Source organism: Nyctibius grandis, chromosome 9 (genome assembly GCF_013368605.1).
Source record: "Nyctibius grandis isolate bNycGra1 chromosome 9, bNycGra1.pri, whole genome shotgun sequence".
NCBI classification, from domain to species: domain Eukaryota; kingdom Metazoa; phylum Chordata; class Aves; order Nyctibiiformes; family Nyctibiidae; genus Nyctibius; species Nyctibius grandis.
The window spans coordinates 37773885-37787691 of record NC_090666.1 but is presented as its reverse complement, the minus strand read 5'-3'; the positions used below and the strand labels follow the sequence as shown (position 1 = coordinate 37787691).

Below are 13807 nucleotides of genomic sequence, written 5' to 3'. Positions count from 1 at the left end.
TCACGCTCGTTCTTCTAGCTCTGCTTGCTTCTCTTCCCTCCCCCTCTTTTTCCTTGCCGGTACCATGAGGACTCTACTTGCATGAGAGCTAGAGGCAAACTAATTGGAAATGTGACCATGGGGTTTCAAAGGCAGCTTTTTGCTAAGCAGTGTCATATTGTGAAAGTCACTGATTTCCCATATTCCAGCATTCCCATGTAATGTTTCTGTAGATTACTGCCTTGTCAGCTGCAGAAGCAGGAAGTTTTACTGCTCAAATTAGACTTCCACCAAGTTATCATCTTGACAATGGGTGATACATTCTCCGGCATATCTTCACTGAGTGGGTAGATCAACTCAAGCCATCTAAAATCAGCCAGTTTGCAAACCAGAGGTCCAGCATACCCTCCCACACAACTGAGCAGGGATCAATCCACGTATCTCATCCAAATGAATGGAGTAATCATTTGCATTAGACTTGCTTTTCATATGTCAAGCATGTGCTTAAAGGCAACAACTACTGGTCTAAGGTTTCTGGATGGCAAATATCCTCGGACACTGGGTGTTTGGAAACATGTAAACAGCTTCTCATAGCAGAGGGACTTGTAACTTACTGCTAAAAGCATTAGTTTTGCAAGAGAAGTAGAAAGATTGGCAGGTTGGCTTGTTGTCTGGTTGGTGCACAGGCTGGAGACACAGGAAAAAGAAACACTGGTCTCAGTTCTTACTTGATTTTCCACCGCCCAAAACAGAATAGGTTCATATTAGGTGTCACCTTCCTTCCTTGGGCAGGAAATACAACAGAAGATGAAGAAAAAGAGATCAGGTCTACTACTGTCTTTCCCATTCAGCTGAACACAACATGATCCATGCATCTTGCCTGGGAGGAGCAGGGAGAGCTCTGACTTCCCAGAGAAAGGGAGAGCACCAAGTGGGAGACGGTGAGACTCAAGGTACAACCTGGTTTGTGGTCTGCTCTCAGAGGAGCGCTCCTCTCTGCTCACTCTTAGGAAGGATTTGTGTCAAAACCATTAGCCAGCCTGTCTTAAAACCTACGTTTTGTTCATATATGTGTAGCTGGTGCATTTATTTTAATAGGGGCTTTGAGCATAGGCAGTTGTCTCTATTTTTTAGGAAGAGAACAAGAATATAGCTGGATAAGAACTGAATATATATTCTAACTAAGCCCAAAAGCCTTATTAAATTTTTATTCATTCCATAAGCAAAACATTCACAGACTACAGCATGGATTTTACTAGAGTAGAGAATCTAGGTTTTGAGCCAGTATTTCTTGTATCTTAAAGGCACTAAAGAAATGTCGTATCTGCTGCTGCATGTAAACGCATACTTAAAGAGCAGGAATTCCTGAATTATTACATTTCTCTTTGCAGTGGGCTTCTGTGTGAGGATAAGTGCTTTTTTCCACTAATTTGTTTAAGAAACAGTACTTTTGGGGGTCTGTTTTTAATAGAAATATTCTAAAAATATCTCTTCTTAAAAAAGGAGCATGGGATCTACCCCTTGAAAAGCCCAGTTCTGGAGATTAACGTTATCTATCCACAGAAAGACATAGGCAAGACAATCCTCTGCAGCATCGATTCCCAAGTAAGGTTTAGCCTGCTTTTTAAGAGAGATAATAACAATATGACTAACAGATTAGTGCAGTGCCAATGCAGACAGCAGTCCTCTTTCAAACCGCCTGACTGGTCTCCCACCTGAAGTCCTCGTTCTTCAGCTGGATTATCGTGTGGACCACAGTGGTCTACAGCTGGTCGTCTTCTTGGTTTGAGACTGCATCTCCCATGCCACTTAGTTCTGTTTGATTACTCTGCCTGAATCTCCCTTTTCTTTTGTACAGATGAGAGTAAACCAAATTGTATCAAGCACATGCGACAGCTTAGCCCACTCAATGCAATGAAAACATGCCTAAATGGCAGGACACACTGCAAGTGCAGAAGCTGCAAAAATAATCAACAGAGGAAAACAATGCAGATGAGAATCCTCTTTCACTTCTTATTCAGGCATGACAAGAAAGCAGCTCAACAGAACAATTTATAGACAGGCTGCCATGGTTCACTGACCTAATAAAACACAGAGCATTCTTCGATGAAGAGAAAATGCTACCAAAAACAAGACCCTAACAAGATGGGAATATAAACTTCCCTGAGAGTACTTTACAATTCCCCACATTAATTATATACTAACAGTTGCAAAGATGAGAATAAAGTATAGCTATAGTCTCTTTCAAATTAATAGTGTTGCAGACTGAAACCAATTAGTAAATGAGAAAAAGGTTTTGCTAATGATCTCAAAATCTAATAGTTCCTAGCAGAATATTCCTCAACTATGTAAATGTGCAGCTGCACACGCTTATTTTGTTTATAGTGGCTTTCATTCTGAAAGGTGTTGATATGTTTTGCAGCTATCCAAACATCATACTATTGTACCTCTAGAAAGAGTTTTGCCTGACAAGAGACAATAGGCAAAATGAAGATCAGGAGTCTCAGAAATATTTCAGTCTAAGGAGAGTAGAGAGTCCTTTATCCATATTGGAATTACTATTCCTCATTGGTTTCCACAGCTTCCTGAGGTTTAAGAGTCTTGCCCACCACATACTACCAGGGAATCTTTTGGAGGTACAGATGGAGATCAGGATCCTCTTTAACTGATAGAAAATGTTATCATCTGATGAGAGTGACAGGACAGAGCAAACAGGAATGCAGTACATTATACACCAATACTCAGAGTTTAGCCTAGCAACTCAGTAGTTTCACCTTCCAATATTCATTATTTTTCCTATTTTTTCCTGAACTAATACCTAAATTAGATTTATTTCCTGCTTTAATAACTCTAAAAGGCCCCATAGGTATATCAGAGTACGCATCAGAATGAAGACCAGACACGGTTAAGCAAAGCACTGGCATTGCACTACTATCTATATGGTCTACGGTTTTTCAGATCATTTTTTTTCTTCTGAAATGTGTGTTAGGTCGTGCAAAATAACTCATATTGCTAGAGCTGTGTGGTAAATTGAATATATTATAAATGCAAACTGTCACCACACCCATCACAATTACTTTTACAGCTCCCTCTGTGTCTTGTAGTAATTTGTTCTCCTGCACTGCATCCCTCAGAGGTTTCTGCCAGATTATTTTTACTATTCAGAAAGCTAATTTATTGAAGAAGTGCTTTGCATCTCTGTCAGAGGTACATGAAGCGAGAAATAAGGATGAGCAAACCTCAAAATGATTGGTAGCTTGATATGGATAAGGATCCAAATTTTAGAAGAACCTTGCACAAAACCTGCAAACAATTTTATTACATGACAAAAATTCCTTCCTCTTAGAATTTAATCTGTGGCTATAATTACTGACATTCGGTGGGTCGCACATCCGAGGTTACTCTGATAGAGCTTGGAGGGAAAGTTATTTCTTTCTTTACAAATCCAAATCAACATAGATGAGGAATTTCAAAGAAAATCAAGCTCTGGAACAACAAACGTGCCTGAAAATCAGAACAGGCAAAACTAGTTCCTTATTGCCCTTGGAAACTGGAAAAAAGGGACTAGAAATTACTAGTGTCCCAAATCCATAATGTCTTTCAGAGCTATGTGCATTTGGGACCTTCACAGCTCCAGATATATGGGTACATCCATCTTACTAATGATCTGTTGAGCATCAGTTATACCCTCTAAAGGGGAGAATGACATTTTTTACCTCAACTAGCTTCTGCTAGTGTCAGGGCAGTAGAATGCAAACAGTGGTGCCCTTTGTTAGAAACACCCTTTTTGGCCAGAACACACGCATTTCGTGATTCATTTTTTCAAGGGATTAAAGATCATTCAGCGAGATCAAATCTCTATTTGGAGCCCAGAAGCATCCAACCAATTGTTTCCTTACTGCAGGCAGGATAATGTTTCATTCGAGCAGTGCTGCTGGGATACATGCTTTCAGAGAGATGGGGATCCTTCTTTCCAGTCAATCAATTGAACTGTGTTATTTCATGAAACTGCTGACCTGACCTTACAGTTTTTGTCCTATGAAAATGATCAGCAACATCCCTACATTTTAAGGCTGCAGTCTCATGATTTTGCCATTTCTGGCACAGAGCTTCTTCCTGGTTTTTGTGTTTTATCAATGGACGATGTATATTACCTATAAACATTAGAAAAGCACTAGAAGTGCCAGTTTTAACACAAAACCCACTGCTTTCACATCTACTGGTTTTGTTTTTGTTCTCAGCTTGAGTTCTGTCATCTGTATTTTCCTGGCAAGAGCAGTCGGTGTTATTTTTAAATCTGTCCCATGCTCTGTGTCCTTACTGTGTCGTATCTCCCCAGCTACAGCTCTTTCTTTTTGAGAATGTCACACCAAATCAAGACAACCACTACGCAGAAAGGAGAAAGCAAACATTAAAACAACATGTACATATACAAAAGCCAAAAATGCATCTGATCAAGCTTCCTGCTCCTCAAAAAAACAATAGAAAGAGCAAGTTGAAATACACACTAGACCCACAGAGAAGTTAGTCCAAAACCAACCCCAGCCAGAAATAAAAGCAGTGCCTGTGAATCACACATAAATGACAGCACAGGGATGGTGACTTAAAGGATATGTTGAAGAATATATCTACCAGTAGGTGTTCTTTTGGCTACATTTCTGTGTTTTTTGGCTACATTTCTGTGTTCTTTGTCAGTAAGCTATAGCCTGATGCATTACCTTAGCTGGCCCACACAGATGTTATTGCCTAAGGCTATTTTCTCTCTTCCACCAAAGACAGAATGCATCCAGAAGCAGGTCAATTTTCTCAGCTTCTACAGGGCACATAAAAAAGAAAAAAAAGTTGTCTTGAAAACTACATCTTCTAATCAGCACTGCAGCGTGACACACTGTCTCCTCATCAGCAGCATGGCTCAGGATACGTGATGACAGGTAATTTTTGATTCAGAAAGAAATAGTCTGTGCAGTCTCATTGTCAGGAAAGGACAGGGATGTTCAGCTGCATCAAGGCGTATTCCTGAAACATTGCAGAGGTTCCCTTTCTGCCAAGATTTTAGGAGCCTGATTCAATATTACCTCTGTTTTCACTATGAGGGTGATGATGAAGACTGTCTTATTTCAACAAAATTACAGGCTTTTCACTACTTATTATCTACCTCTAGCGAGAAAAGGTGTAATGGAGTACTTGCATCAAGATGTGGCTTAGGTTCAACTTGAAAAGTTTTTGTCTGCTAATCCACAGCAGCAGTGGGAGTCTGAAGGAAATGCCTGGCTTCTTTTAATCACTGTAAACTTATCAGCAGGTACTGCTGGCTAATATTGCGACTGTTTGCTAGAACAAGAGATTACTCTCAGTTGCTTCTAGTGTGTGCAGTCCAGCAAATCATGCCCAATGCTTAACTTTGCCCCCAGTCCCTGGGATAAGTTGCTTAATACTGTGTATGTTTTAGGGGAACTGTTACTGTAAATCAATGGCAAGAAGAGCAGGCAAAGGAAGACACTGGAACTGTAGGTGTCCATTGCTGATGTTACTTACACCAGGAGGACCTGCTTGATTTTACAGCCAACATTTAAGGTGTTGGTTGGATTTTTTTTTAGCTATATTTCCGGAAATATTTTGCAGGAAAATTCTTCCCTTCGGCTGACAAAGCAGGAGGTCTGACTACCTTAAAGATGTTAGGGTTGAACAGCTGGACTACGGAGCTCCGTGGAGGTTGATAAAAAGATTTGCAAGAAGCACTTCACTGGGTCAAGTCAGCCTAGAGGGGATAAGCTACGAAAAGGGTCACAGGAAATTTTAAGTGATTGTAAGGTCAAAATGCATTAAAGCTATCAAAGAGAAATAGCTGCTGCATAAAACAGAAAACTTAGCAACTTGTGAATGCCTTTCCGTGCACAGCAGAGTTGCATACATTTTGTATGATGTTCTGTGCAACACCTGTGTCTTATCTTAACACCTGAAACTGCTTGTTACCTTATAAAAATCCCTCCTCACCTGAAATATAGCATGTAATCAGGCTTTTTCTTTAACCTGCATTGTCACCTTCAGCATAGGCTTACTTTTTCTAACTTACCAGTTTTGGAAAACAAAAGATCATGGAAGTCCTTTCTAGTTTTAAACTGTGGCCTTACGGAATTTTGGCGCATTATAGAATCGAGTAACTCTGTTGTATATGAAATTCTGTGCTTCGGTTCTTACTGAAGAGCATGGAAAGGTCAACAGCGAGAGCAAGGGAAATAGGATTAAGGCTTTAGTGATACTGACCACTAGCAAGCTTGCACCCAGGTTGTGTTGATAGTACAGGACTTTCCCTACCACCAGCAGCGTACTCTAGCAAAGTGCAACAAAGGGAAGACAGGAATGTGTTTACATCCGTGTCATCAGAGCTAGTCCCCAAGGGAGGTGGAAAACCTATCAAACCACTGTTGTCTTTGGGTCAAGATGCCAGGCATTTTTCAAGGGGAGGGGAAAAAAGAAATGCAAGTCTTTTCAAAGTCATGCTAGTGCCTGGGAGGATTACAATAATTCGATTTGCTCTCCTAGTGTCTCATAATTTATTTAGTTTTCCTGTGAGAGGCTGTAACATTTTTGTTTGCTATTTTGAAATTGGAACTCCTCCACAGAGGCCAAGGAGAGGGACTAGCAAGGATCCGAATTAGTTATCATCAACAAATGTTGAAGGCTGCCTGATGGGTATTGAGATGGAGTTGTACTTAGGAAAGTTAAAGGAAGGGAGAACAAGACGGAGATATCAGACAGAAAAAAGGGAGAGGTAACACTGCATTCATTTACATAAAGGTGCTTGTGAATTCCCTAGCAAGAAGAGAGTATCATCTGCCCCGGAGGGCAGGCAGGCAGAAGTGCCCCTCCAGTTCAGAAGAGGTTTGGTACTTCCCTTAGTTCACTTTGAAGTCAACTCCTTTGGTTTTATCACCGAAGTGAGAGATGTCATAAGCAATAAACAGCATAAAGGAAATTCATGCTATATTTTCATGGTTACTTGTTCATTTGTGAGGCAGCTGAACAAAGAGAAACAGATCCCAAGTTGAAAGTCAGTTTGAACTGATATGTTTTACTCAGACCAAGACTGGACCTCACCTGTTGCTTAAAGTTTTGCTGAATTACAATGTAAATTGAGCTGGAACAAGTTCAGGTATAAACAAAGTGAAAACTAAAAGTTAATGAAAGAGTACACTAGTTTAACTCCCTGTAATTGAAGGAAAAGTCTGTTCTACAATTTTTAAAATCTGCTATCAGTACAAAACAGCCAGGAATACCTTAAAATGCAATTGTTTGTGTAAGGTTAAAAACACACCAAAAATGTAAGAGACAAAGAAAAAAAAGATAACATCCCATTTTAACAAGTGCTACTGAGTTTCTAGTTACTTTTTCTTGGCTTTACTTTTTAAGAGGTGGGGGGAAGACATTGTCCAAGTTTCATATGATCTCAAAATCAAATCTATAGATTTCAACTGTATGATTGTTAGCATTGGGGACACTATGGTCTGTGAATGTCGCAAAGCATAAGGTCATTTGAAGTCTAGATCCAAATTTTATGGTTTGGGGTCATCTTTTCTAAATATCTGAGCTGTTATGTAGTTGAAACAGGAAGTCAAATACAACACAACACGGTATTGTAGGTCAGAAGTCCGTTATTGGAGATGTGAGATGAAAAGGGGAGAAAACAGGAGAGGGAAAACAAAAGACTAAATTATTTCAAAGTTATGGTTGCCATAACACTTTGAACTCATCTAGGTTTTAACTAGTGGTTGCAGCACTTTTTGATAGTTCAGGAAGAACTGTAGATCCCTATTAGCCTTCATAAGCAGAGGCCAAGACTATAGTATGGATCAGGAGAGGCAGAGAAAGGAGGAAAAAGAGGATGACTGTTTAAGGGCTTGGATCCAAGCAGCCCTTACAAGCGTGGGTAAGTCTGACCTGCCTGAGGGCAGGTGACTACGCTGAGGGATCCAGGAGGCTTGGCACAGAGCAAAATGCGAATGTAGCAGCCAACCAAGAGCAGCAATACAGCGCTAAAAGCTGCCAGTGCAGCAGCAACTGCACTGAAGGAATAGATCAAGACACAAAAAGCCACAAAAACAATATTTCAATGCATCACAGGCATAATTAGGGAATCTAAATCTACCTATCAAAAAATGCCTGATCATATCTAAGATCATAACTTCCATCAAATAACAGTTGCTATAGTTTTGCATGTTATTTTTTAAAAAATCATTCCTATTTTGAGGCTCTTTGCAGGATTCCACCTTGTACAGTAAAGGTCTGAGGGGGTGTTGTGGTAGTTTGAGAGCCCTGTATATAGTGATGGCTTGAAAATCTGAATTGCTACAGCATTAGTATTCAAATTCTGTTCTTACTGCTGATGTGACAAAAGACATCACAACCTTAAGGCCAATAAAGGCACTGTAACACTGTGTTTTAGCTGTCAGCTCCCTCAGTGCCTGCAGAAGCAAATAGCCTGCTCCCTGCTGAGGAGGAGCTGGGTGTTCGGCAACCACCCAGCTCCGCAAGAAGGGAGGACTGATGCTGTCGGTAGCAAGTCACTGGGAAATCCCATTGTGCCTATAAAGCTTTAAACATGGCAGAAGCCATTTGTCACAAATGTGTTCTCAAACCTTGTCAGACGCCTCCTGACTTGACTCTTGTAGTCCAGTCCACCCACTTGCTATGTAACACAGCTTTATTGTCTTCCACCTAGTTATCAAATACAAATGCCTTCTTCCATGCAAACAGCAAATCATTCCCTCTTCCATCACACCAACATTGCCATGTTTCTAAACTATACTGTCCTTGTTGTGTCCTTCCTAAACTTATCGTAACAGGCGAGGAGAAACAGGAGATGAAGACTTTGGGTATCTATGGCATCTACCTCTATCAAGCAGGTTGGGATTACAGATGTTTGACTTGCCAGAAGAGTGAGATTTTAATGTCAGATCTTGTAAAACAACAATATCGATAAATACAGGGCTTAATCTGAGACACAAAAATTAGCAACTGGATTTCTAATGAAATCAACCAAAAAAATCATCTGGTTTCTTATTTATGTAAAAGAATAAAGTAAAAAAGTAAATACTTTAACAAATAATGGTGCAAAAAGGCAATGGAGGAACAGATCTATTTAGTCTTTAAGTCTGGTTGAATGCAAAAACATTCCCCAAATTGTGCAAAATCTTTCTATCCTCTTCAAGTCTTTTCTTACCCAAATGAACATCTAAGAACATGTTTTCCAATCAGGAAGTGAAAGCTCTAACAGGTATGCGGCCTGTCCATTGCTGCCACAGAAAATTTCTTATTTGTTTCTCTGAGAATCATTGTAATTAATGCCTGTCTCATTTTTTCTGGTGAGGCAGCTTTTACTGGAGCTTCCTCGAAAGAGCTTCCACACAAGGTTTAGCATTTTCCAGAAGGATTTATGGGAGCTATCAAGCCTCTGTGTTTCAGATTCTCAAACCCAAATTACTTTTCTGGTTTTTAATTATAAGCAATTGAACCTTCTGAATGGAAGCAAATAAGTCTCTAGTAAAGTCTTTAATTTCCCAGCTCCCATGTTCTTCCTTTGATGTATCTGCAGGTGTCTGTGACCCCATGTGCATGAATGGAGGGAAATGTGTACGCCCAGATGTCTGCGACTGCCCATCTGGTTGGAGCGGAAAGCACTGTAATAAACGTAAGCACCTCTGCTGCCCATCAAACAGATTATTATTACTTAGGCCAGACAACATCAATTGTAATCTTCTTTCAATATTAAAAAACAATGTAGTGAATAGAATCTGTTTTGCTACTTCAGCAGTTTGCAGAGAAACAGTTTTAAGTACAGGTAATACAAAATGCTATAAACATTTGATGCTTGCAAAGGAAAAAAAGCTGTGTAGGGGAACCCTGGTTCTGCTTCATGCAGCTGTCTGTTATATATCTTGTTATGGAAATTCATTTTTATAGTATTAAACTTGAAGCATTGATTTTATGTTTTCACAGCTTCACATAGTGTTATATTTTACAGAGAAATCCATGTATTTCAAAATACACAACTATTTAAAGCCTGCTATGAAGCCTTCCAAAGTGATGCACTCTCAAGGTCACCAGATACATTTTGTTGTATAATTTGGAGGATGATATGTTCTTACTCCGTAACTCTACCAGATCTGACTACAGTGACATAAAAATGTAATTAAAAAACACCTTTCACCCTAAAATATTTTCAAGGAATATTTTTCCTTACATGGCTATTCCTTACCGTGATGTTGACAGATAAACTGAATAAATTCATAATCAAGATGACATACTGTATGTAAAGCATATTAAAATATTGGATTTTTACCCTTTGCTTCCTGATAGTAAATATGATTTCAGAACTAGTGCTTTGAAATTATAATATTAATAATTTATTCAGAAATTCTGAAGGAAGTCTCTCACACCAAAATATGGTGTGAGAGCCCTTTCAGGACCTCTGAAGATATAATATATGCAATAAATTTATCAAACTTTGCTATGAGAATCTATTTATAACACGGAACACATAATATGCATATAACACATGAATATAACAGAGAGTGCTCTTAGCTGATGGTGAGCTGAACATTAGAAATAGCAAAGGTACCAGTAGACAGCCAAAGACAAATTTCATAAGTAGCAAGTATCAAAGAATCCTGAACACTGATTATCTAATGAATAATACACATTCATTTCTTTAGATATCAGCCATATGGAATAAAACCTAGGAGGTCACGATCGTGTACATCTTCTCACTTGTTTCATGTTAATCTGTTCAGCTGTTTGCCTGCAGAAATGTCTGAACGGTGGAGAATGTATAGGTCCCAACATCTGCGAGTGCTCCGGAGGATGGGTAGGAATGCTGTGCCAGACCCGTAAGTGCTGCTTTAGTCACTACAGTTTTGTAGCCACACACATTGCATCAGAGATCTTTACCCATTAAATTTTCTACTACATGTACATTGTGTTAGGTTTAGGGTTGGACTCTGATCTTAAAGGTCTTTTCCAACCTAAATGATTCTACGACTATGATTCTATTACATGTAAAAGTCAACCATAACATGATTAGCACCAAAATTCTGCCTCCTCTTTCTCAGAACTGTTTTATGCTGCCAGTAAAACAGCTACTTTCAGACATTTCTGGACTCTACATTAGCACGAGAAAGAGACCTGACTCATCCCTTACTTATGAGGATGCTGAGCTCAACCTGTCAGACAAAATTAGTAGTCTTTAAATTCAATAATTTGAAATACAAGGTTAAAACAATAGGGGTGAGGGACAAAAGGCAATGGAGTAGCCTATCCTGTGTACCTAGATGGCATTAAGCACAAAGAAATTCTATGTATCAGCTAACCTCAGAGCCCAACCCTGTAAAAGCTACATGTTCAAACTGAGCGCCGAGATGGCTGGAAGCATTTGTGTGTGGAGGGACCAGAAGACGTGGAATAGGAAGGAGCCATTATTGCCTGTTACATACAGGGTCACTTCAATTTGTGTATGTTATTAGCTTTACAGTAAAAGGGCACGAGGAAAATATCAAGGCATTATCCCCTTTAAAGGGCAATCTTTCTTTCCTCTCACACTCACAGAACGTAATTACTTATGGAACTCTTTTGTCAGTTAAATCCCAATGGCTGTGTAATTGTTTCTTTGTGCCAGCTGTCTTCTAGTTCAAACACGGTAATGTTTAAAGTTATTTATTAGCTGATGACATATTCTTGACTCAGTTTATTAAATAAACAAATTGTGCTTGTTCCTGTGAAAGGCAAGTAAGGCTTACTATCATTAACAAAAAAATTTCTGCTATCCTATGCAGGCACATGAGCAGAGACATTTTTTTATATATCTATCTAACCTTTGAAACTTTGCTCCAAATCCATTCACTTGCTAGTCACTCTGGTTTTACTGTTTCTTCCCGTGTTTTCACTGTAGTGGGCAATTGAATCAGCTTTTTGTCCAAAAGGGGCTGGCTTAATCTCCTAGGTCCCACAGCAAACCCAAATAATCATCAAGTGGTTGGAATTTCTGGGATTTTAAACAGAAAGAGAGAAGACAAGTGTCAGAGAGCAGGTGGTGAGGTCTTATATTGTTGCTCCAGGGTATTCACAGTGAGGCAGGGAGGAAGCAGGGGAGCAAGAAAGTCTTCATCCTCACAGATGTTAGGTATAAAGTTTTGCATAGAAGTGTAACCCCTGAAAGCAAGTCTGGTTTTGTGTTTTAATGGGAGGCTATTCACCCAAACCCAGAACTCAATGAAAAAAATGTATTTATCTGTCTAAACATAAAAGGCTGCCCGAGTCCCTCCCTTGCTCAAAGAAATGCTCACCTTCCCCTGGGCTCTGGCACTGATGAGCAGGCTGCTAGCAGCAAACCAAACTCCGGTTACATCTTTTTGTTGCCCTCTTATTACTTTGGCCTCTTTCCCATCTCCCAGCAGCACATGAACAGTGGGCCAAATCCACACACTCGGACAGACAGTGCATTTCTGTCTAGTGAGCGTTTGCTTCATCACACTACTCCCTTGTGCAAAACTGCTTTCTCAAATTTAAGCCACCAAGGTTTCCCTGTGCTCAGCACCCCCTTCTTCCTTGGGTGCACATGCTCAAATTCTGTGCTTCGTTATAGTATCAACAACGAGGCTGAATACGGCTTGATTTGCAGCAGTTTAACTACAGACCTTGGCTGTTAAATTCAACAACAGAGCAAAACATTCACATTATAAGACAAGAAAGTAGTAGCAACATATTATTCATGATATTTAAATATTACTTCATAGTCTAAATTAATTTATTCTATTGCATATTATATAAAAACATTATATATTACTTATTACATTGTATAGGAATTCATTAATTTATATTATCTATTAATTATATTTTTCATATTATTAATCTAAATTGTTTCCATTTCATAATGTGAAAATCCTGTCTCACTCTATAAGTAACAATCCAGATAACTTTTCACAGTAATTGCTGTACCTTGTCCACTATCCAGAAACAATTAGGGCTGGATTGTTTCTCAGGGGCTTTTTCTAGGGTAGGGGGAGGTTAGATAACCCCAGCTTCCTTCTTTGTTTTCAGCCTATGAATTCACACAGCTGCCTTTAGCGAGATGGCAGCAATGGAAATGCAGATACAGGTTTCATCTACACATTGAACCTCATTTTTTCCTCATTAACCTCCTAACACATCCAGTAGGTTGAGCAAATCAAAGCATCTACAGAGACTTCCACTACTATTTTCTGGACATTTCTCTGAAGGAAAAAGTTGTTTCAGTCCTCTATACTGAGACAGCTAACCGGAGTAGGCCATTAAGACAACAAAGGAGACAATGGACAAATACTGAAAATTCATCTTGGACATCTACTTTTGATTAGTCTTTAATAAGAAGCCACAGATCACCTTCATCAGTACATTTTCTAATTCATAAAGTCCTAAGCCTAGGTGAACAGTTCAAGATGTTTGGAGGCAGCAGTAGATACAGATGCAACAACAACAATATCTTTTCTAAATCTTCTCTTTTCAGTCTTCTATAAAACCAGAAAAAGCAAAACATAATGTTCTCTACTTTTAGGTCCCTAAGAATTAATTTAAATACTTACAAGTGCAAATACTGATGCCTCTCTCACCAAGAAAAAAACATCATAGACCTCTATCACAAGTGATAGTCCAAAATGATTCAATCTTTCAGTGGACAACTCCATTGACAGTAACCTAGAGTAGATTTTCAGTTCTGTTGCAATGAAGATTGGCAATGTCTAAGTCAGAATAATTTTATGTCTAAAATATTTTGAAAATGTCTCAGAGAGCAAGACCA

General features: G+C 39.2%; 1 protein-coding gene across 1 annotated transcript in view; it reads left to right on the top strand.

Annotated features, from left to right (window-relative positions):
• Positions 1-13807, top strand: part of LOC137666935 (von Willebrand factor D and EGF domain-containing protein-like) — a 272112-nt gene that overhangs the window by 163339 nt on the left and 94966 nt on the right. Inside the window, exons 26-27 of the mRNA XM_068407215.1 lie at positions 9572-9667; positions 10770-10865. Coding sequence (XP_068263316.1) covers positions 9572-9667; positions 10770-10865 — 192 coding nt within the window. The remainder of the gene's footprint in view (positions 1-9571; positions 9668-10769; positions 10866-13807) is intronic.